At 42.6% G+C, this 25,551-nt stretch overlaps 1 protein-coding gene across 2 annotated transcripts in view; it reads right to left on the reverse strand.

The window, feature by feature from the left end:
* Positions 1 to 2,548: 2,548 nt before the first annotated feature.
* chst11 (carbohydrate (chondroitin 4) sulfotransferase 11) overlaps positions 2,549 to 25,551 on the reverse strand; it is a 95,399-nt gene continuing 72,396 nt past the window's right edge. For both annotated transcript variants that reach the window (XM_036149088.1, XM_036149087.1), the window contains exons 3-4: positions 5,851 to 6,080; positions 2,549 to 3,922 (exon numbers count right to left, since the gene is read on the reverse strand). In XM_036149088.1, the coding sequence (XP_036004981.1) occupies positions 3,298 to 3,922; positions 5,851 to 6,080 (855 nt within the window). In that variant the 3' untranslated portion in view covers positions 2,549 to 3,297. The remainder of the gene's footprint in view (positions 3,923 to 5,850; positions 6,081 to 25,551) is intronic.

Here is a 25,551-nt window from a genome sequence, read left to right on the forward strand (position 1 = left end):
ATGTGTTAGATTTACCAATCAAAGGCACACCGTCTGCCTGGGTAGAGCACGGTAATAATTGCGTAAATCGAACACTTGGACTTTAAATTATGGTCACATTGACATTCATCCATTCGTCTTTACCATCTGCAAAATGGACACACAATAGCCTGGGATCTAGATTCCAGCTCAATAGAGACAATAGGTATTAACCTTGACGTCGCTGGGCATTACAATCACATTACAGTATGTCACACAGTCTGTGACCGCGTGATGGTGGGATGAAGGCAGTTAATTAAAAGTCTGAACGATAAAGATTTGGTGTGTGTGTGTGTGTGTGTGTGTGTGTGTGTGTGTGGGGGGGATTATACATAATGATGTGAACTCTGAAACGTTTATTATTTTGACATCAAATGACAAAAACCTTAACAGCCTTGTCCATCTCATGCGGACACAGGACAAAGCTACGGGCTGACGTGTGTTATGGGAAGAAAATGCAGCGTTTAATTAGATAAATCTGAAGAACACTGCAAGGAAAGATATCTGCTTGAAAATCCTATTATCTTAATGACCCTCAAACACATACACATTTTTTAAAATTTGTCTCAGCTATGATACAGAGGGTGGCTTATAAGCAAAATTCCTGAATTTTTTTTTTTTAGACCTGGTCCTTTTGAGCTTCTATCGTGGTCCTAGATGCAAAGTTGATAATACAGATCTAGGCAAGTTAAATCCAACCGCAGGCAGAACCTCTGCCTCGGTTAGTTAGTTATAAAAAAAAAAAGGTGCACTATAGCCTTGTGGGTCAGCTGTAGCTTGTTATCTTCCAGGTTGTACGGTGGATGTTCTCGTTAGTCTTTTGCGAACAAATCTCTGAAACTTCACTTCGAGTAGCGTCGCTGACCTGAGGACCGCGCAGACAGACCAGCTGCCAACACCGCTCGCTTCCATCGGGAAAGAAAAGACTCCGCACTTTTAAAAAGACAAAAGCTTTCTGCGTTCGAAACACATTAAATCACTCGTGATTCAGACAGCGGAGTCAATTAAATATGTTTTTATTTTTGCTGCTTGCAGCAACGTTTAATAAGATAACAGAAGCAAAACATAAGAAAGACGACAAAAAAAAGGTAATCTTAATTTATTTAAAGACATCTTTGACTGGTAGCCTGGCTGTCGGTTCAGCTCCCGCCTCTGTCCACTGGGCCCCTATGAGGGGCATGGTGGCTCGATGATCCAGTGACTATCATTCTTCCAAAGCCTCGCTGACTCGCTGTGTCTTTTTTTTGTACACTGTTAACATTCATGCATCCCGTTCGTTTCCACGTCCTGCTGCTTAAATTGGGTAAGATGTTTAGCCATTCTGATTGATCTGTACAGAAATGATCCAGTGCTTGTCAAAAGTATTCACCCCCCTTGGCTTTTGACATATTTTGTTTTACTCCAACCTGCAATTGAAATGTTATTTGATCTTATTCTAGGTGAAGGATCTGTAAAATACGATAAGTTGGTGAAGTGAAGTGACAAAAAATATACAGTATAAAAGAAAGAATAAAAAAATAGAAAATTTGCACGTGTATCCACACTCTTTGCTATTAAGCACAGAAGAGGTTCAATTAACTTCAAAAGTCCCATAATTAGTTAAATGAATTCCACCTGTGTGCAGTCTAAGTGTCACATGATCTGAATCTGATGTTCCCCCAGAGCGCCATCAGAGCCATCATCTTCAAATGTAAAGCATTTGAAGATGATGAAGCCACAACAAACCCGCCAAGAGATGCCCGCCCACCAGAACTCACAGTCTCGGCCATGAGGGCAAAAAGAGAGGCAGCACAGAGACCAAAGGTCCCCCTGAAGGAGCTGCAGAGGTCCTCAGCAGACTGGAGGATCTGTCCTTAGGACCACAATAAGCTGTACCCTCCTCAGAGCTGGGCTTTATGGGGAAAAAAGTCATTACTTGGTGTTAAAAATGAGAAGGCATGTTCTGAGTTTGCCAAAAGGCACGTGGGCTACTCCCCAAATCTATGAAGGAAGGTGCTATTAAACTTGTGGGCCAGCAAGGAAAACGCTGTCTGGTGCAAACCCAACAATCCCATCAAACCAAGAACACCAAGAGGTTCACATTCTAGCAGGACAATGGCCTGAAGCATACTCCTAAAGCAACACTCGAGTGGTTCAAAGGGAAACATTTAAATGGGTTGGATTGGCCTAGTCAAAAATCAAACCTCAATCCAATTAAGAATCTGTTGTTAGAATTGAAAATCCCTGTTAAACAAGTGAAAACCATCCAACGTCAAGAACCTGGAGCGGTTTAGCCTCGAGAAATGGGCCAAAATGACATTTTCTTGTTATTTTGTTCTATATTTTTTGCTTGCGTCACAATAAAAAAATGTATTTCAGATTCAAGGTTTACAGAACAGACGTGTTCTTTAAATGAAATGGTGAAAACTCTCAAGCAATCCATTACAATTCCAGGTTCTGAGGCAAAAAAAAAAAAATAAAAAACATGAAAAATACCAAGAGGGTTGAATACTTCTGCAAGGCGCTGTAAATGTCAATGATGCTGAAGGATTCCAAGTCTTTTGAGTTGAAACGTGGGAGGTCTGTTCTGCCAACATCCAACACTGGCTTATGTAAAACACTTGATTGAAGGATACACTGCTATGGCTATCGCTGGTGAGTTCTTCATTGTGAAATAGGGAGCCATATATTAAAGGCACCCTTGAGGATATATAAGCCAATTTTTCTTTGACATGAATCTAATGTAATGGTCCATGGGTAAGGGGTATTAACTCACCATGCTGACAGTGCAGCAAAGGACAAGAACTGCTTTACAATTTAGCGGAGTTTCTTAGATAAGAGGAGGGGGGGGGTGGTGAGCTTTGCTCTCAATGCATTGGAGTCGGTGTGTTTGGCCGCTGTTTGCTTTGCAGAATCTTAGGCAGCCTTTGATGTAGTGAACATAATCAGAAGAATCCCTCGATAAAAGTTCATCTTCTGAAGATAAGTTCTTCTTGAAGACCTGCTTCACCCAGACATTTCAGTTTTTTGTAGGTGTTGGGTCCTGTAAGCCCGCATTCGCATCATATCTGTGCTCTGGGTCTGCTGGCTGGAACATCCTTCAACTCCCCCACGCCCACCCCCACCAGAAGCACGCTTTACTCCAACCTTTCAGGTAAATATCCATTTGCAGACACAACACCAACAAAGCACAATGACAGTGTTTAAAATCAAGTTTTCGTCCAAAATTTGCACTTCACTCGTGTTGTTTGCCTCCTGCAAACAAGGCAGCCATTGTCAGAGGACCAGCTCTGTTGTCATTTAGTCCAGCCTCAGGTAGCTGGGTTTGGAGTAGTTGAACATGAGGAAGTCCATCTTATAAAGCTGGTAGAGCTGGAACTGCTGCTGAGTGCTGATGTTGCCGAAGAACTGAGCAGTCATGGCGTCTGTGGTACGGGTGGACTTTGCGTAGCTCGGGAAGCGCAGGGAGTCACCGACGCCCACCAGGCGCAGTATGTAGTTTGCGTCCTCTTCAAGGGTCTCATACTTGCCCACCATGTCATAGTGGATGTGACATGGGTGACAAAGCTGGTAAACCGTCTGCCAGTGCTCGTTGAGTGGGCCGTCGTGCTGCGTGGCCGGGTCCACCAGGTACTCAATAAATTCTTTGAACTTTACATCAGAACCGTTGATCAGGGCATCCTGGGTGGGATTCTTGCGGTAGCGTCTGATGATCCGGGTACCGAACCTCTTGTGGAAAGATGAGTTGTACTTCAGGGTGAACTTATTGCGGTAAGCGGAGACCAGCCTCTCAAAGGGCTCACGGACAAAGAGGAACTTGAAGTAGTTCTTGAGGCGATGGTTGATCTCGGCAATGCTGTACTGATTCAGCGTCTTCAGATTGGAAGGAACGTGGGCCTGATTGGAAGGGATTTCCATGGGGTCACTGTACAGGAAAGGTGCAAGGACAATAAGACGAGCAATTACTGAACAAGCCCAGTTTAAACAAGTAATATTTTCCATTTGAAACATTGAGACCCCTGAATATTGATATCCTGATGATCAGACCGAGCATCACATAAGCAACTTGCATCCATATTTTGTTAGGCTACAGGCTTCTTCTGGAAATTATTTTTTCATTTTTTAAAAGATTTGACAGAATAACCCATCATGACTAAGTGAAAACGTGTGTTCTGACACTTTAAGAAATTAACACAAATGTATAAGATCATAAGATCATAAGATCCTTTCGCCAGCTGATTGAAATTCACCTCGGGTAACTCAGATAAATGGAAAATATTTCTATCTAAAGTCTCAGAGTGGACAGCTCTTAGGGTAAAAATCAAGCATTAGGTCAAAGGAATTGTGTATAGATCTCAAAGGCCAGGTTGTGTGAAATAACAAATCTGGCAGTTCCCTAATCTCTGCAGCATTACACATCCCAAAAGAACACTGTGGTCTCTATATTTGTTTTGGAGATGGGAGACATTTGGACCCACCCTGATCCTTCCTTGTCCTGGCTGTCCAAACATCGTTAATGTTACTCCAACAATCAGGCCTCTATGCTAGAGATTGTCACATCATGAGATCACATCATATTCTCTGGTCTGAGTCATCCAAAATGTAACTTTTTGTCTCAGGTGTGGAGAAAAACAAGCACCGCTCTCCATATGGCTAACAGTAATTCTACTGTAAAGCACGGTGGTGGCAGCATCAAGCTGTGGGGACCCGGGACCCTGGTCCACTTTGAGCAGGGGCCTTCAACTCCAGTCCTCAAGGTCTGGTGTCCTGCAACTTTTAGATGTGTTTCTGCTTCAACACACCAGAGTCAAAAATAACCAGCTCATTAGCAGGACTCTGGAGAACTTGTCTGCACGCTGAAGAGGGAATGGAGGTGTTATGGACCTGGGCCACGTCTCAGAGTTCCAGGGCACTGGACCTTGAGGACCGGGATTGAAGACCCCTGAGATAAAGGTTGATATGAAAGCTGGTAAGTATAGAGTGTTTCTTGAAGAACACCTGCTTTGGAGCGCTCTAGAGCTCAGACTAAGGACAGGGTTTATATTTCAATGCAACAACGAGCAGAACACAGTCAAGATAAGGTGCATTCTGCGGACGTCCTTGACAGACTCATTCAAGAGCTTGGACTTAAATCTCTGGAAAACTCTAAAATGGCTAAGCATGAGCGGTTCTGTTGGGATGATGTGGAAACATGACCTGAAAACAGGCGTGCCGCGCTTGTGGAGACGTACACAACAAGCCTGAGCCTGTCGTTGCTGCCAAAGGCACAAAAATACTAGGCTATGGGTGTGAATACTTATGTTTCCAGGGCCAATCTTTTCCCCTGGGTGGAATGTTTGATTTCATGATGAAAAGTAAGCATGACATGACTTAAACATCATTAGTTCAACTTTGTAGTCCAATTGTTTTCAATGTTTGCTATTAGTTTCTATTTTCCCATGTTTTATTTAGTTTCTACATTTTATTCCAACTTGTTTTTATTCTGTTTTATTTTCCAATGTTTTAATCATGTAAAGCACTTGGCATTGTCTTCATACTGAAATGTGCTATAAAAATAAATTTACCTTGCCTTGCCTTGCCTTGCCTTACCTATTGTATTTAACTGTTCACATTCATTAGAGTATTGACAAAAAAAACTTTTTTATACATTTTGTTTTTATTATTGTTAACAGCTCAACTCAAGAAGGTAGATTATTTTATATGTGGCCCAAATCATTGTGACACCAGATAAGCCTGTGGCCCCTTGATTCCAGGTTAAACAAGCAAATGCTACATGCTGGTATCTTAGAACATACGTAATGCCAGGCCTGCCACATCAGCACAATCCCAGTGCCGTAAAAATCCGTCACCCACCTGTATTTGCCCCTGCCGGTGAGCACCATCATTACCCGTTTCCAGTTGGTGCAGGCCACCTTGGGGACATAGCAGTAGATAAGCTCGTGGTCTTCGTCCACCACAAGGTGCTTGAGGTCCCCGGGAGTCAGAACCCTCCGCTTTCGACTGGAAGCGTTGTTCACCCTGCAGGCATCCACCACCTGGTCTCTCCTGCCCTGGTGGAGAACAGCGGCTCCCGATGGGTCCAACTACGTCATTGACGGGGAGAAAAAAAGAATACAGCAAGAGACGGGTATGAATTCAGAGCAATAAAAAGGACCACGGGTTGAATAGGAGCGAAAATGTTAGCGTCCCTTTAAAGGTCTTAAACTCCAGGGAACAAATCATAAATGCATTAAAGGTTTTATATGCGTATTATTGGACTTTAAATGTGTCCCGTTTTGCATTTATAAGCAAGGTGCAAGAAATTGCTGGAGTAATTTATATTATAGTATTGTGTAGGAGCGGTGTCCTGGTATGAGATCCAGTTCTGGACTGAGCTCAAGGGGTTTTGAAATGCTCGGCCAAACACAAGTCCTGTTAGCTGTTACCGGTCTACTGCCTGTGATTATATGGAGGCAAGTCATGTAGCTGCATCCCAACAACTCCGGGCCAGCTTCAAAAAGCTTATGGAGCGACCAAAAGCCATGAAACTGTGCTTATACTTACCAATCTGGAGTGTCCTGAAAAACGTTGTTTAAAAATAATAATAAAAAATTCCATTGACATTCACTTTGAAAAAGAGCCTTTAATGGCTTTTTTCTACTTTTTGAGAATTTTTAACAAGCAACGGATAAATCCCCCTTCTTCAGAAGCATAGGGACGATCGTTTAGGACATTTACTGTCATTTAGCGAGCTTTTAAGCTCTTCAAAGTGAATTAAGTCAGTGAAAAAAGGAAACGGTAGATGAGGAGTGAAAGATGGCCGTACACCCAGGAAAGATAGACGTGATTCATCCTATCTTTTATCCCACTCGTCGCTTTATTGACTGCATTTTTCTACTCATGGATATGAAGGAAATATTGATATCAGTGAATAAAGACCATATTAAGCGTTCGGATGCAGCCACCCGTCTTCTATTGGAGGCACATTTCATATTCACAGTGAAGCCTGTAATGGAGTGCAGCATAGTGGGAGTTAGCTGATGCAGAAGAATAAGCAGATTGAGGACAGCTTGAGGGATCTGCATCCACAAAAAGTTTTCTGGATGTTTTTGCCTCTGGGTCTGAATTCCCCTTAAGGGCAGCTCCGTGTTTTCCATAAAGGATTTAAGACGATTATACCTTGGCCTGAATGTTTACTGCGTCGTTCCATTCCTAACAAGGATGGCCTTTTAGTGATAACGCCTGCTGGAAGCTGTTGCCATGAAACGAGAAAAAACAACCGCCAAGCATCGTAGACGTCGTCTACAAATTTGTCTTTGGGAGGGAGGGTGCAAACAGATTTGGGAAAAATCCATCTCTGCTGCGTGTTTACACGATAATCAGCACATTATGATTCTGCTTCAGCTCTAAATGTGGAAAGGCCAAACTGTACAAGGCATGACAGAAACATTAGAACACATGACATAAAATCACACGTCAGCGAACAACACTTAGGACAGTCACACTTCATGCTTGGCTTTCATTGCTGGATGTCTGACTGGGACACAGGTCAAACAGATCCATGCCGGCTGACCTTATGTTCTGCAAAATCAATAAGGGGAAGAAGAGGGACACGCGATTTCTCCCTCAGACCATGTGTTACATAATAAAAGTACATTCACATTGTTAACTTACATATGTCCGTTAATACAACTTTTTTTTGTTTTTGCTTTTTAATCATACTTAGATGTTTCAGATCATAAAACAAATATTCAATTCAAAAATAATCATAAACAGCAGTGTTTTTACACACGTCCATATTATTGGGTTTTAGCGAACATACTGCCTCCTCGTGGCACGGCAGGGAAATTGCACAGTTTTGTTGTGCACATGGAGATTCCAAAAAAAAAAGGTAAAAAAACAAAGCAACTGGACTTGTTTTCCGTAATTGAAGACGTTTCGCTTCCTCTCCAGGAAGCTTTCTCAATTGAAAAAGTCTGGAGTAATGATGAGTACCAAGCTTTATACTACTGCCTAACAAAGGCCTTGTAATGGCTTAGATAACATGCAAATTCAATCGAAACAGGTCCACCCCTTAGTAATGGGTCCGTTACAGTCATTAAGCCAGCAGATTGAACCAAAACTGGTCCACTCCTCTGTAATGAGGAGTCGTTAGGGTTGTTATTGGCTTGGCTTAAAGGAATGATGTTTTAACAGTGAGCTGACAGGAAGAGGGGGGAAGACAGGCGGCAAAGCGCCGCGGGTCGGAGTCGATTCCGGGCCGACCGCGTCGAGGACTAAAGGCCTCCTAATATGGTTCGCGCTAACCGCTCCGCCACGGGCGCGCCAGCAATCCCGTTTTCAAAGGATCGCTGTCATGTGCACATGGCCATGAAGTAGACTAAAGGACCAAAATACTGAGACGGCATTGTGCACTGATGTAGAGATTCAAGTACTGGTGATAAACAAAATCTCTGAGATCCGTCGGTCTGGAAAGAATTACAGTGATTTCAACGGCTCCCAGACTTCAACGAACCACAGTGAGAACCATTATCCACAAACTAAGAAAACCTGGACAAAGATTGGCCGGCCTACCCAAGTTCCTCCGACAGCTCATCGACAACTCATCCAAAAGGTTAAGCAAGAACCCAAAGCAAGATCTAAAACCTTGCAGGTCTTAATTGTTTCCGTTTGTTGAATTCATAGTTTTCCATCAAGACAGAGGCAGGGCAACAATGTCATCCCTGAGAGGTTTTGCTGAGTGCAAAAATGAATAAAGCATTCCAAAAAAACAGATCACACCTACAGTCAAACATTGTGGTGTTAGTGCGATGGTCTTGCACGGTTTCGCTGTTTCAGATCTTGCTGTAGCTGATGAAAAGCAACACTTCAACTCTACCAAAAAAACTCTGAAGGAGAATGTCCAGCCTTCAGTTTGAGTTAAAGTTCACTTGGGTTATAAACCAGGACGAGAATTTGTGGCATGCAACTAGCAATCAGATGTTTCCCTTTTTCTCTGCAGGTCAACTCAGACTCAGTTTATAATTCCAGTTTATGGGGGATGTTATGGTCATGTTATGGTCATGTTATGGTCATGTTATGGTCATACCCACACAAAGACTGAATTCAAGAATGAATCTAAGGAATGTAATAGGCCATGTGACTTGTCTATCATTGATAGAGTATGGATTTAATACGTAGTCCGGGCCTGAACATGAATGTGGTCATTGATGTTTTGTGAGGAAATATCACAGCCTTTATTAAAGTGAGGTAAGCCTTTACACATAAAGGTTTTACAACTTGTCATAGGGAGTGTCTCGTGCAATGGACGTTACCAACTGTAGATGAAACAGGAAGTAGAGAGGACTTTAAAAGCCGAACCACTCACCGTTAGGAAAACAGAGGAGATGACTTGAGAAGAAGATGTAACTAAGAACCAGAGCAAGTGAGATGTGTGAAGCTCTGCCCTCTCCTAATAAAATCACCAGCTTGCCAACCTGATCAACGGAGCAAAACTGACAGAGGAAATTCCTTTAGGGTATTTATGGTCAACATTGCCAGTCCCCTGTTGGAGAACGATCCTGGGAGAGAAACTTCAAAAGCCTGTTCTTCCTTTTCCTTATAGAGACGATGGAAATCAGAAAAGAATAGATATTTTCAGCCAAGATTAGCAAAAAGCTCACTCAGTAATTCTTCTGAACATTCCCACATTGACTGTTGTCAGTAGAGGTAGTTTATATTGTCAGTCTTGGTTCGGTTATTACAGTTTATGATTGTGTGTCTCTTTCAAAGTGCAATTGGGTGAACGTGGCTCCAGTACAGAGTGCTTTGAAACACCACTATGACTAAAGAAGCGCCATATAAATTGACCATACTTTGATGCAATTAGTAGGACATTGTGCTTCTTCCCCTTGTTCTTTACCAGAACGAGGCATGGAGAAGCAACATGTAGTTCTTATGCTCCACTTACCTGGAACAAACTCCCAGAAGAAAACGTGCTGAAACCCTGAGTTCCTTTAAATCAAGGTTAAAAACACATTTTCCCTTAAATGCTAATGTTCAATTCAAACTGTTGTAGTTCACTGAAACATCATTAGATTAATTTTATAGTCCAGTTCCTCTTGTCCTGCTGCTACTATTCCACTGCAATGTCCTTTCCTCTGTATGTTTTCTTTTCTTATGTTCTGTTCATGTACAGCACTTTGAATTGTCCTGTTAATGAAATGTGCTTTTCCTTTAAGTGATGTGTTCTCATCTCTGGTCAAAGTTAAGTCATAGCGCTGAGAAGCAAATTAAACTCCTGGGCTTCTTTGAATTTATTATAATTATATGTATATCATGCTTATGCATAATAATCATTGCTGGTTAGCGAGAAACGCCTGACGGCAGTCTTTTTTCCCCGCCGAGGGTGCCACAAGCAGTTATCAGATTTAGGAGGCAATTACTGTTTCTAATATAGAGCCAGTTTGGATTGCGTCGCTTTTTTCCTCCTTTGAACATTTGAAAGCAGCTTTTTGCAGTTTCATGCGTTATCTTCTGTCTGGCGTTAATATTAGTCCGGCAATTGAAAACAATCAAGTGTGACAAAAACAATAACGTCAGATGGAAAACACTTTTCTACAGCACTGTTAATATCATAGAGTTATGGTATTACCTTCCTGTTATCTGGTAAGGTCTGTTTGGGCATCGCATTAAAAGGGTTTGCAGCCAAAACAAAGACATCAGAGTCCCGCGCAATTAAGACACGCTTGCTGCAGTCCTTTTCCTGATAAAAGCAGATTTGGTTATCTAGTATATACAAAGGAAATACTTCTAATTGGTAAATATGTCCAGCTGTTTTTTTTTTTAAAGCACTCAGTAAGTTCATTTAGGAAAGCCCAGTGACAGAAATTGAGCTCAGAAAAGGCTACAGCATTTCTTGCTTCTAATGAGGTCTGCAGTTGTACGCTGTTCTTTTTTTTTTTTTTTTTTTACACACAAAATAATAAATGTCAAATGAATGCTTGTTAATTCATAAAGTGAAAAGTAAAAGCTAAATTAAAAAAAAACAGATGAATAACTACAAGAAGAGAAACAGTTAGAAAACCTCACCCGGCAAATAAAGAAGTTGTAACTCTCATAATTAAAAATATTAGAATGAACTGAACAACTGCAAGGTTCCTGCACAATTTTTATGTAGACATTAAGCTCTCCGCACTCTGTCTTTTACATTCGTTTTAAAATATTAAATGCAAATGTGCACTTTACTTTTTGACAGATATTTCTACTGTGTTCAGGCTCCCCCGTGGAGTGGTTGAGGGGGAGGGGAAGGAAGGAAGGAAGGACACAAAGAAAAACATAAAAGAGGATTGAAGGAAAGAAGGAAGGAAGGACAGAAAGCAGGACACAACATGTGGACATTGAGGTATAAAGTCTCTGCTTTAATCAAATTCCATTTTTTTTCCCAGACTGTGGGAACCATGCTGATATCCTCGGCTATTATGTATGCCTTCGTGGTTCTAATGGTCTTTTTATCCTGAATAAAAAAACAAAAAAAAACAATTCCATGTTCAGACCGTGTACGAGTTTTCTTTATGAAAACATGAAAAGTTACAAAAATCTCTTCCTTCCTTTTGCCTCACCTTGTGCAAACACCAATTTCCCCCCGTCTTTGTGCTGCTTTAGAAAAAGGGGGGGGGAGAAAACTGACAAAGGGTGACGGATGAAGAGGAAGGCCTCGTTTTGCCCCTCTGTCACTTCGCCGCTCTTCTGATGCACGTCACTCCTCGCTATTCATGTCATCGGGAAAACATCAAAGGCCCACAATAGCTTTAAATCTCACAGCAAATAGCAGCTTTGTTGTGATGAAACCCCCCCCCACCTCTCCCTTTCTTTTACTCAGAGGCATAAAGCTATTATTCACACAGATGTCGCAGCGAGCGTGCAGCCTTCCATCCCGCAGCGCAAGGCGGTAATTAACATGAGGGAAAAACTGTGGGGTGGGATCTTGTCATTTTTTTCCTCTGCCTTTTTCCACTCGCTTTATCTCTCTTCTAGGCACTAGATCACGGTTTGCCATTCCCGCCGCCGACTCTCTGTTCAGTTCAGATGAAAGGCTGGAGAAGGGAGGGAGGGAGGGAGGGGTGGGGGGCAGAAAGGCAAGCAAGATGAAAGAAGAGATTGGTCGATACAGTTGTGATGGAGGTCGCCGACCTCTGGCGTGTCAGTCTGCTCCCGTGGAAGAACGGAAACCATTACTTGCCGGCTTGATTGCACATTTCTGCCGTAAAATGGACCTGCTGCTGCGGCGGCGGGTCGGCATTGGATGAATGACAGACAGCGGCGGTCGTTAAAGCGTGGCAATAAAAGCAGTTAGCAGTTTGACTCATACGGTCAGGATGATTTGATCTCTTCCAAACTGGTCGTGGCCCTACGACGACCTCTAATGTCCAGCTTAGCAGTTTCCCCACACCACTGCTCGGTATGATGAATGACTTTGTTCCACAGAATGCAAATGGTGCTTGTTACTTTAGACACAACGGTACGAGTCTTTCCAACATGGGGCAGACTTTGCTAGACTGCCTAGGAAGAAATATTCACACCCCTTAAACATTCTTCTTTTGTTGGTACTTCATTGTCTGATAGACCAACAACATAATTGGGAACTGGAAGAAACACTGCCGTCTATTTGTATTCTGTTGAGAAGTTCAAAGCAGCAAAGTTTAAAGCAGGCTTAGATTGTCCATCTTATTCCTGGTGTTGCTGCTGGAGAATTGATCCGGTCAGCAGCTCATGGTATATATGGTTTCCTTTTGTAGGTAGCGAGGGGTATGCTCAAAAGTAACTGGTTTACAGTTTAGCTAAACTTTTTTTTTTTTACAGCTATAAAGATGTCTTTTCAAAGCCTTGTTGGTTTTTAAAGTCCTGCATCGGTGCTGCCAGACTACGTGAAGCCTGCACCTACGCTGCTGGCTTTCAAGAACCCTGTGCCTGCGTCGTAGGCCTTCAAGGTTCCTCCTGCGCCCCGCTAGCCCCCTGATCTCCATGCCTCCAAGGGATGACCCACCTGAACTGCTAGTCCGCCTGGGATGATTTTCTGATCATGCACCTGAACTCCTGGTCCCCATAGGACAACCTCAGAGTCGTCCACATGAACTCTAATCTTGTTTCTTGGACACTTGCCCTCCTTCCGATGACTGTCTGGGTTGATTTTTGTTTCTTTTCTTTATTTTTCTGGACGTCATGAATCATGTCTCTGGCTCGGCTATTTGCTCCGCAGTAATTAAGAAGAGTTCACACACACACACACACACACACACACACGCTGTCTCTGACGTTGTAGCACAATAAGCCAGACCGCCTTCACCTGTTTCTGCTCCTCTATATGCAGGAGCTTCACAGTCACTGAGTGAGTAGATGTCCAGCGTTCCTTGCCTGTTCCTGACCTTGTTTCCTGGTTCTCCTCATCTCGTCTTACCCTCCTCCTCGGCTTCTCTGCTTTTCTGGGTATTTTACCTGGACTGTTTTCATGACTGTAAGCCTTGCCAAGCTCTTTAATCTGTCTGCATATCTGATAGAATTATTTTTACTATTTACTATTTTTACTATTTTCTATCTTACTATTATCTACTAAGTTCATTGCATTTATTACGTATATACTCTTTACTACTAAGAAGTTTTAAGGTTTTATTAAAGTGTATTGTATATGCCTGATCACTCATTACTTTAGTTTATTGTTCATTAGGTTTATTGTGTTAATCATATATTTGCTGGAATATATAGACCAGTGGTTACTATTTCATTTTACTATGTATGTGTATTGATTTACTCTCTCTCTCTCTTATCGTTGCAGAAAGCCTGCAGAAAGCAGAGAAATATGTTGTGATGATAAGTGTTTTTCTAAATATGTCTGAAACTGTGATGAACTGGAGTGCTTATGTATAAATGTACTGTGTGGACTGCTTGGTATTATCTCTGTGTTCCTAAGGTCACAGAGTGTTTTGCTTATCCCTACCCCTTAGCTTTACAAATGTAACCAGGGTTTCCCTAATAAAAGCAAGGAGGGGACAATAATTCAATAGAAATTAATTTGTTTTAAATTAATTAATTTCAATAGAAATGCAAACTCTGTCTGGCTCGAATGTCTGCCTGTCAGAACATAGCAGGAAGCTGACGTGGAGGTGGAGCTAAATACAGAGGTTGACGTTCCAAGCAGGATCACCTGAATGTATTGCAGTGGAACACTTTAGGTCAAAATACACCGCCGTGTTAGAACAGTCTCCAAGTTAGACCGGGGCTTTTTCTCAAATTACGTCCCATTTGTGCGGACGAGCATATGTTTGGACATGCAGAGTACAAAGTAGAATGGCGACATCTACAATACTAATCACTTTTGAAGACGACAATGTCCCAGGAGCTTCATTTCAACGTGCTTCAATCGAGAAACGCAGCACGAAACAGATTAAATGTGCTCGTACATGTGCAAGTCGAAGGAGCGTGAACACTTTTGCACGGCCCTGTAAATTCAGTCTCCCTGGGAAATTCTCGACCGGGGAGCCGGACAGAGGATCTTTTCTGTTTATATTTACACCTGATCTCACCTCCATGCGCCGTGAAACGAAAACACAAACAGGATCGTCTCCACTTTCTTATCTTGCCATGTCAGGAGACATTAAAGAGCCCTCTGTGCGTTTCACGGCCTCTCTTCCGTCTCCTCGCCTCATATTTACTGTTGGAATGTGAGGAAAAAGGCGATGAGATATGCAGGGTTACGTGCTTCCATATCTCCGGTATTCATTTCCCTGCCACCGCTGTATTATTCTCTCTGAGAGCAACGCCGAGTTTGAAATATGATCTAAGGATCAGGTGCTGCGCAAGGGTGGTAATGAAAAGCTTCCTTCTGATCCGCTGATGGTCGCAAAGGAAGAAAGATTAAAGAGGGGAGGGAAGACGCGATTCCCAGGAAGATACAAGCCGCGGAGCGCAGGTTTTAATCTATAGTTTTCAATAACTCCAGCAGACTGAGGTTAATCTAAAGTAAGATTAACAGCTCTTCAAAGCAGCCGAATCCTCGGCCTCCTGACTTCTTGTGAACCAGTCAGTTTTGCATCAGATAATTTGATTTAGAATTAGATCCATTTAGAAGATAAAGGGGTCCGCCTTTATGATACAAAAGCAAGTAGGACTTTCTGATTCCCTCTCAAATGTCACTTATCTGCAGGGGAAGTGCAACAGTGGAGCGACAGTAGGACTTTTAGAGTGCCTTATCTTCTGAATTTTAAGATAAAAGGAAATTCGTGGGATCAGGCATAACATCATGACCAGCTGCCAAAACAGGCCTCTCTGGTAGAGGTATGCGCATCCATATGGATGGCAGGATTCTAGGTTTCCCAGTAGAGCTCCGTCCGGAGCACCCCGCTGTCTCTCCTTCCCTTCTCGTCATTGTGCGACTTAGTGCCGCGTCTTTCCCAGTTAAGTGATGCTGCACATGCACAGGAACAATGTAAAAGCAGGCATGATGCATCAGACCAGCCACCCTCTTCCCTTGCTTCAAGACTCAAGAGTATTTTATTGTCACTGCGGCAAATTTTCTCTTTGGCCACTCCGGTTCACATTACACATAAAGACGGCAAAATAAGGCGATGAACAAGGGTTACAATTTTTTCTGTAGCATTCAGGAGAGTCACATATAACACATAATGAGGTAGTAAGGAGCTTATTGAACAATGATGATTTGAGGCTTCGTTTACAGCACCATGCATTTAGATATTGTGAGATGATAGTGTGCAGTAGGCAGTAACATTAAGGTGATTGTAACTTATGAAGGTGTTAGTAACAGTGGAGGTGACTTCAAAGCGTTGGACTACAGTCTCCCATCAAGGGGCGATTGCCCTCACAGCTCTGGGGAAGAAGCTGTTTCTAAGTTTATTTGTTTTAGCTTTGAGGCTTCTGAAGCGTTTACCTGGTAGGAGGGGAGCAAACAGCGCATTGCCTGGGTGGGCGGGACCAGTGGAGATGCACCTGGCCCTTCTTTGGACTCATTCTGCATAAATTGAGTCTAGATCCTGCAGACGGCATTGCACAATCCCCTTCGCTGTTCTCACCACCCGCGCAAGGTCATTTCCTCACGCTCCAGTTCTGATTCTCACCTGGGATTTGTCGTTGCTTCCAGCAGTGGATGCCGGGCTGTGGCTCTGCAGCCCCCTACACAGCAAATTGCATCGCACTATGTGTTTTGACACCTATCAACCACAGCCAACATTGGTCTCTTGAGCAATTTGACCAACAGTAACTTGTCTGTTTGATTGGAACGCACGGGCCAGACTTCACTCCCCACATGGAATAACGTTCTCTAGGAGCGCTGCTGTTAGATATTGACCACTACACACCAGGGACACTGCACAACAGCTGCATTTTGAAAGTTCTGACCTAGTCAAGGAGCCGTGACGATGTGACCCTTGTCAAACTGGATTCAATTTTAACAGAGCCCATTTTCCCTTTTCTAACGCATAAAGTTCAAGAACAAAATGTTCGCTCGCTGCCTAAACTTTCCCGGCCACTAACAGATGCCATAATGAAGAGATAATCAGTGTTTCATGCCGGTCAGTGTAATAATATACCAGATCCGAGCACCTTAAACCTACTGGTTGGTTTTAAAGCAGAAGGAGACTACATAGCTAGACAAGGGATGGGAATTTGGCTCATGTATGGTTTTAGATGTTTCCCTGCTCCAGATGATTTAAAACAACTGGTCACTAGCAGGCTCCACAGATGTTCTTACCAACCTTCGACATCTGGCAGCTCAGCGCTGCATTAAATTTGACGTCCAGGGTGATGTTAGACATGTTTGCACAGGGAAGATGAGCGGACCTGAAAGGTCACCAGGGGACCTCAACCTGCCCATTGGCACGTAAAACACAAGGTAGTAAAGTCAGATAGTGATGTACCTGGTAACCTGATGTTGTACCCTTTATATCACGATGCCAGGAGCAACATCACTGTGTCTGTCTGCAAATGTGGCCTGGTCAGTCCTCTCCCCTCGACACTGCAACATCCTTAGACTAGTAAATGCCCGTTGTGAAAAAGATGGCGTTGGAATGCAGGATACTTTGTACAGAGCCTGAGATCTGTGTAGGAATGGCAGATAATGCTGGGCACACAATATGACAATCCTCTATTTTGGTCAGTCCTGGGACATTCAAAGAATGCTGTGTGTGTGTGAGGGTGTGCTCGTGTAGCCATTGGTTCCATCCTGAGCAATTTAATGACTACCTGGCAAAATGCATCCCCTATCAACTTTCCTTTAGTGCTGATAATGCATCCAGTGAACGCTGACCTTCCCTGAGCCCTGCAATGGCCATCAGATCTAAGGGTCAGACAGGATTGCAGAATGAACGTGACGTAAAGCTTACGCTGGGTGCAAAAACGACTATTGTCGGTCCAATTTGACAAATAGAACAGTCAGCAGAATCTGAAACAGATTTTAACACCTTGACTGCAGCACACGGCAACTTTGCTTACATATGAGGTGCTGAATGCATTTGGATAGCCTGAGTGAAGAATTGCACCACAGAGCTTTGACAAATATAGAAATCCGCAGCTCACAGTACTCAGGTTAAAGCTGAGTTCTTTGCTACACCCCTTTAGTTGCACAATCCCAGCAGCATCACTGCAAAGACGGATCTAAAAATAAGTAAAATGTTCTTAAAATTTGTGTTTTCGTCCTAGATTTAAGCAGGTAAATAATATTATCTGCCAACGGAATGAGTATTTTGGCCCCTAAAACAAGATAATTAGACATCCCTCACTTGAAATAAGGTGATGGAGATGAGTTGTTCCTATTTTAAGTGCAACACTATTATCCCATTGGCAGATCTTCTTATTTACCTGCTCAAATCAAGGACAGATACACTCATTTAAATTTTTTGTTTAACTTATTTTTAGTCCCGTTTTTGCAGTGATGCCTCACTGGTCAACGTGTAAATTGTAAATGTGATCCGTGAAGTGGGGTTATGCTGGATCTACGTTTCACATAGAACAGTGATCTGAACGGCGCTATTATGCCAGATCTTTGAAGACTGAATCATCCCCATCATACCCATTGCTGGTCTGCAAGCGTACCGAATGTTCACTGCAAAAATAGAGCTAAAAATAAGAAAATATTTCTTGAAATTAGAGTATTTTTCTTTGATTTGAGCAGGTAAACAAGATTATTTGCCAATGGAATAAGATTTTTGCACTTAAAATAGGAACAATTCATCTCCATCTGCTTATTTCAAGTGCAGTATGCCTAATTATCTTATTTTAGGGGTAACAATACTCATTCCATTGGCAAATAATCTTTTTTACCTGCTCAAATCCAGGAGAAATACATTCATTTCAAGAAAATTTTACTTATTTTTAGTTCTCTTTTTGCAGTGTTTGACTTTCTGGTTGAACTCATTGTTCATAACGCTCATCTTTTATCCTGCCGAACACGAGCACTGAAACCCCTGGAGGTCTGCAGAATCTGTACAATCTATACAAGTACGGCAGTAAAATAGGTGTGTAGGATGAGTAGAGTCAGACAGCGAGCGCTTTCCCTGGGCTTCACTTATTTACAAAAAAACTATAAGCTTATGATTGATTCCAAAGATACCGGAGTTGTGCGAGGTAATAACTTTTCGCTGCAGTTTGCTCACAGCAGTAATCTTTTCTTTTTCCCCCCTGATGTATTGCCTGATTGATTGTGCAAAACTGTTGAACAAGAAATTCCTGCTGTTGCTTTTAGAGTTCTCTGCCCGTATGATAGAAGACGACTATGCACGCTCCGGCTGCAGCTGAATTTAGGTTCTCTTTAGTTCCGACGTCTGTAACGTTAAGAGATGAGGTTTTTTTTGCCCCCGCTTTATTACCTCCGCCCAAAACAGTGCTCCGTCTTTCTGGTTCTGGTGTATTAGCTGTGCTCAAAGTCTATCTCAACAAAGACCAATGGTGTTCACCGAGCACCTTTCTTCCTCAAACACTGAGCGGACATTCATCCAGCACGCCGGATAAAGCTGCCAGTGTATAAAAACCATTCCAAACACGCACCTGGAGCTCAGCTGGGCAATACCTCACCCGAGACTGTGTAAAAAGGCAACAAGGTGAGCCTCTGCTGTAAAACCTTAACAATGCCAAGAGTTTATGAGGCAAATTTATCCTTTCCACCGGGTCAGGCAGCACATTAACTTTCCTAAATTGGCATTTATGAGAACCCCGGCCACACGAGCGGGAGCAGACCCCTTCCCAGACTCCCCGACTACCTGCGCTCACAGCGCCGGGGAAAGGGGTCGGATGAAATGTTTGCTTAACTGTATTTATTCAGAGGGACGACTGAAAACACGCGTTCTCTTTGGGCACAGCCCTGCTTCACATTTATGCAGCTTCACAAAACCAGGGCTGGAAAAAATCTCAGCAGAACCGTAAGCACCTCCTGTGCCAGGCAAAATAAAAATGCATCAAGGTGTCGGCCGTAAGGCCCGACAAACAGCACACCCAAGTGCAGCTCCATAAAATTCAATATCATTTATTTCTGTAATTCAGGTTAAAATATGAAGCTCGTACATCACACTGTATGGATTTATTCCACACAGAGTGACGCATTTATGTACATGTGTTGTCAGTTATTTTAGATGATTGTCGCTATAGCTAATGAAACCCCGAAATGCAGCTTCTCAGAAAACGAATAAAATGACATATAACTAAAAAGGGAATTCTTATTACAGAAAAGGGGCCTGCAGAAATATGCCAGGTGCTGTATATGCACTCAGTACATCAGCTCTAAAATGTCATATAGATGGCTGCATTGATGCCTGACTTAATGAAGCCCAGTGGACCAACACCAGCAGAAGACAACCTGACTGCTGACTGTGGAAACTTCACCCTGGTTCTCCAGCAGCTTGGATTATATGCGTTGACACTCTTCCTCCAGAGTCCAGGCACTAGATTTCCAAATAAAGATTACTATTTACTTCGAGTGAAGAGAGGACATTGGACAACTGACCAACTGTCCAGTCTTTTTCTCCTTAGCCCAGGGCACTGCGCTGACTCCAGTTCAGGGGGGGCTTGAGGTAAGGGATGTGATCCGTCTGTCAGGTGGCTCTTAAAGAACAGCTGTAAATCTCCACCAAACTCTTGAAGGGGCTTTTCTTCACAACCCTCCATTCAAGCAGCGGTTATCCCTGCGGCTTGTGCACAAGTTTTCTTATCGGCTTTTTCCTTTCGCTCGACATCCAAAACAAACCTTATTCCAGTTAAAGTTGACAAACCAGCTCTGGTGTGGGTAAGGGTCTTGTAACGCATCATGTTACGAGCAGGATTTGGCCCAGACTGGTCTAGAAAAGGTAGCGGTATATCTTTAAAGGCCTAACACATCCTGGTTCCATCCAGACACATGCATAAACAGGGATACTTTAAAAAAAATAGATCCACCTCTGGTCACCTTATTGATGTGTCACATAAGACAGAACTGTTGCATATTTTGGAAATAACTGGAATTTTGTAATATAAAAAAAGAAGATCTAACAGAGTAATTTCTTTTTAAGAAGTTTCAAAGGAATTTCTCCCCTTGGACGTTTTTAAATGGGAGCTATTAGACTTTTTAACGATCCAAGCTATGCTCTTGCACCCTGAGAAGGACATCGTTCTGTCAGAGGAGTGGTATCTGTCCAAACCCAATACACGGCTCCAGTATAAAGCAATGTCAGTGAACTTAAGGTCGACCTCTTCTGGTTAAATTACCAGCATGTCAAACACCTGACTCCCCCTCTCCCACGGTAACATTAAACCTGCAGAAGTCATGACGGGACGGGGCTCCTTCTCAGGGGAACACCTGTCGTAAACGTTGACACAGCTTTCCTTCATGAGGAACTGTAAAATGCACAACGGTGGAGCAAGGCACTGCATCAGACATGCTGCCGCTGCAGAACAGACGATTTTTGTGGAAGCGCGCGTCGGTGAGGCAGACTTCCGTACGAGGTCGGCAAAAAGTGTTTGAGGAGTTTCAAGTACAGTTACCCGCAAGTTTTTTTTATTTCTTCAGAGTTTTTCTCCGGCGCTTTTGCAAAGCTGCAGCATTAGGATTCTGCAAACATTAGCAACTTGAGATTCCTGTGAATTCAAATATGCATAAAACTTTCACCAGACTGCACCATCAGCAGAATGCCACAAACACAACGCCTGAGAAGCCCCTCACCCTGCGCTTGTCAGGATCCTGGTGTGCGCGCGTCTTTCAGAATGGGAGCTCCTGTTGGCTTCAAAGCCACTTCAAGTCATTTTTCAAACTTCTTCAGGACAGATCTCTCTGGAAACCCTTCCACTGTCATCCACTGCAGCTCTGAAGCCTCCAGCTGACACCTGCCTGCCCCGCTCTCCAGCTCTGTTCAGATCTCACACCCATAACACCATTATCACACTGGGATCCGTCCTGGAACTCGACTTCACAGAAAGTAATCCTCCTTCTCAGGCGCCCCCCCCCCCCCTTCAAAAAAAATCCTCCATCCATGATAACACAGTGCTTCCTGCTCGCTGTCTGCATCACCTAACCACTCCTCTTGTTCCCCAAACGCCGTTGAAGCTCCCTTTCAGAAGCCTTCCAGCTGCACTTTTTCATTTACCCTGTTGGAAAACAAACTCTTTCCTTAGGTAAGCCTGAGTGCTGAGTTTGATTCTGCATGTTGTTGGGGAAGCTTTCAGGAAACACGACAGTGCTGGTCAAATTTATATAACCATTGAGACAGAAGGGTGGATTTACAGTGCCTTGCAAAAGTAATAACATTCAAAAATTTTCACAATTTTTTTTAACGCTTCAACCAATCAACAAATCAATGGCGTTTATAGGGATTTTATGTGATAAAATTGTGACATGACAGAAAAATTAACCTTTTGCTTCTGCAATTATAATCCTAAATGTATGGCATGAATTTACTGTATCTATGCAGAAACCTTTGACCGGATCTAAGAACACTCCAGTGAACACAACTACTTTCAGGCTTTTGATGTTCCAGGAAAAAGCAGCATTTTCTTTGAGGTTTTTACAGCACTAGTGGCTCATTTTTTGTATAGTGGGCTGACGGAGAGGGGCATGCGGCAAAGGACCACAGGTCAGAGTCGAACCCGGGTCAGTCGCGCCGACGACTAAGGTCTCCGTACATGGGTCACGCGCACTAACCACTGCGCCACCAAAGCACACCCCCAAAGCAGCGTTTAGTTTAGAAAGCAGCCAAGAGGCCCACGATAACTACCAATGCGTTGCAGAACTCATCAGCTCAGGTGAGGGAATCTGTTGTTACAAGCAACATCGGCGACACAGCGACCACGTGACAGAAGGTTAGACCGTAAAGCACATCCCCCTGAAAACACCCTCCCAACTGTAAAACATGGCGGTGGCAGAATCATGCTGTGGGGACACGGTAAACAGTGAAGCTGGTCAGATTTTACTGGAAGGCAAACTAAATACAGGGAATAGTAGAAGCTGCTAATTAGCTCTTGCCCCCCCATCTCCCTAAGTTATGCACCACTTTGTGTTAATCTGTCAGATATGATAACATAAAACCAAGATTATTAGTTGTCAATCAATCAATCAATCAATCAATCAATCAATCAATCCTTTGTTGCCATTCTCAGTGGAAGAATTCAGGTTTAGCTACCAGCAGCAGAGTGACAGGCAAAGGGAAGCATGCACATTTTCACAAAGGTAGAAAATGCTTGTATCTATATAGTAGCTATGCAGCCTACAAATATAGACCAGAATGTGGTCTGCATAAACAGCTTCTTGGGTTGAGACCAACTTGCTGTGGTTTCTGTGTGTGTGTGTGTGTGTGTGTGTGTGTGTGTGTGTGTGTGTGTGTGTGTGTGCACCAGTGTATTTCAAAGAGAAAAGTATAATAACAGGGTATAACAGGCAGGATCATTTAAAACTGCTTGGACTTTCCCTCCTAGCCATCAAAGTGTCTCTCATGAGAGCATTTTACTCATTTTATCTGTGCATTGAGGTTTATGCTCCTTGGGGGGGGGCAAAAAAAACGTCCACCTTGACTAGGGTTGTCACCATAATAACCTTTCAAACTCAATACCGATGCTAAAAAAAAAAAAATACTCCACTCAATACAATTTCTGAAGGAAAAGGGTATTTCTAAGTGCTGCAGATAAAAAGGGGTTCTGATCCGGGTTATGATCCAGAGCTTGTCATCTAACAGAGGTCTCCAGCTGGCATTAGCACGCCGTTTCGGTAAACTCCTCCCTCAGCAGAGATCCAGAGCCAACTTGTAGATGCGTCAGGAAGCGAGGCGTGTTTTAGGTGATGTGGTATTTGAACATTACAGTAGCTTTGTAAAACCATGTTAACATTGCTGGAGCACAGAACGCTGTCCAGCGTCCTGATTATCATTGTTGGTGCCCAAGTTAAAACTCAATGGAAAGCCTATTTTAAAGCAGCACAGTTTAAGTTTTGACAACAAATATTAGCTTGATATGAGATATATTAAATTATCAATATTCAGCACTTGTTGTATATGGCTGCTCCGTGCGGACACGCCCTTCTCAAAAACTTGCCTATGTAACTTGAATGCGTGGTGTGACCCCAGAGCGCCGCTCTAGGTATAACCACAAAGTTTAAAGACATTTCCAAAAACATTGCAAAAACATTATGAATCATTTTATACGGGCTTTTTGAAGGGCTTTTGAGCTTGATGTAGCAATACGCTGCAAATAAAAGCGTGTTTACCACCGTGTTACATTAGCTTCCACAACGTCTTTATGAGCTGTTGGTGACTCACAGAGACTCGGAATCTGTTCGACAAAAGAAAAGAAATCAACACGAAAACACAAAGAACATGCAGACGTTCATAAACTTATCTTTAACCCACCCCTTTTCCAACAGCATTATTCCAATCACTTCCAAGTCCTTTAAATATTAACTTTATTATAACACCCCGCTCTCATTGTAAATAGTTTTATTCATATACACATCATAGTCAATTATGTTTCTTTATTCTGAATAAACGTTATTAAACAAGCGCATAGAGGAAGTGATTTACACACCGTGTTTTTGTATGGAGTGACGCTGTATCTCGGCTTAAAGGCTCTCCCTTACATGTACACTGTAAATGTAACCTGTGAGACAATGTCCCAATCCCTCCCATACAAAACCTATAACAGCTAAATATCTCAGAAGGAAAGAGAAATAAAAAAGCCCGTTCAAACTGGGCCTTAAAATCATAAATGTTCAATGGAAACGACGCTTCAAAGAGCACGGAGTCTTTTTGAAATTTACAGCAGATTAGGAGGCAGTTTTGCTTTTTTTTATGGGATCGCAAACACAAAATATCTGATTTATTCGGGTTTTTCGGTTGTGTTCTGCACTGCCTCCTCCATCAAAGAGGAAAAACAGAATGATTTATCCCTCTGAAATCTCTTTGGCCCCCATCCTTTTACTCCTTTTCTTCCAACGCCGTTCGAATGCAGAGCGAGAAATAATAGATTTTCCTCGTCTGAGGCCTTTGTCTTTAAACCATGACTTAAAGCTTCCTGCACAAACACTGCCCCAGCAGTGGTGTGTGCTCCTGTTTGAGGCTTTAACGTTGGCACCCTGTGAGTTGCTCTGGCTCCTTTATGGCCCAGTGGTATCAGGGTTCCAGTAAGGGCATGTAAGGAGACATGAGAGTATATAAACTCAGATGACAGGACTGTAGCGTTCGCTGTGGGTGGAACAATCCAGACAGGTTCTATCCGCCGGCACAGACGCACTCAGACACATTCCTCTCTCCACTGATTACACTTATTTGTAAAACACTTCAATTATCTGTCTCCGAGGCTTGATGAAAGTACCTGAATGCCTGCAAGCTAAGCATGAAAGGCTTGACTTTATGGTAATTATATTCATAACTATGAAAGCAAAATATGAATAACTAAGAAAAAAAAATGGACTCAGAGTTTTTTAAAACGTACAAGCTGTAGTCAAAAATCCTACTTGAAACTCTTGAGCACCCTGAGGCCCACACTATATTGCTCTGCATTATTTTATTTCAACAGATGTGGTTCACTGTTTTAAAAACAATCATGCGGGATTTATTTAAAAAAAAAAAAAAAAAACCTCTAATACCTATTCCACACCAGTTGGTGGTGATAAGTTAACATTATTCGCATAGAGACGGGATGGATCCCAGAACGTGGTTTCTTTAGGTTTCGAGTCATTTCATCTCTTTGACATTTTATATCTACATTTTGTGCCAACACTTTGGTATTTAATCCTAACCTTTATTTTGCATCTGTAAACAAACCATTATTGGTTTACTTTTCTTGGTAGAAAGGTATTTTGATACATCTAAGATAAGTTATCACATAAATGTTCAAGTTTATTGCACATTTTAATGTATTTGGATGCACTTTCAGAATCCAGTATTAGACTATTTTGATTGATTGTGGTTCTGATCTCCTTTGGGATAGTTGACTGTTATGAAATAAGAAAGATATGGACCTCTGATCCAAACAGAAAAACTTAAGTGACCTTGCACTGAGAGATAATATTTATTGGAGTCACATGCCACATTTCCTTACACTAAAAAAAGAGAGTAGATTTAGATTTTTTAAATCCGTAAG

Source organism: Fundulus heteroclitus, chromosome 17 (genome assembly GCF_011125445.2).
Source record: "Fundulus heteroclitus isolate FHET01 chromosome 17, MU-UCD_Fhet_4.1, whole genome shotgun sequence".
Lineage (NCBI taxonomy): Eukaryota > Metazoa > Chordata > Actinopteri > Cyprinodontiformes > Fundulidae > Fundulus > Fundulus heteroclitus.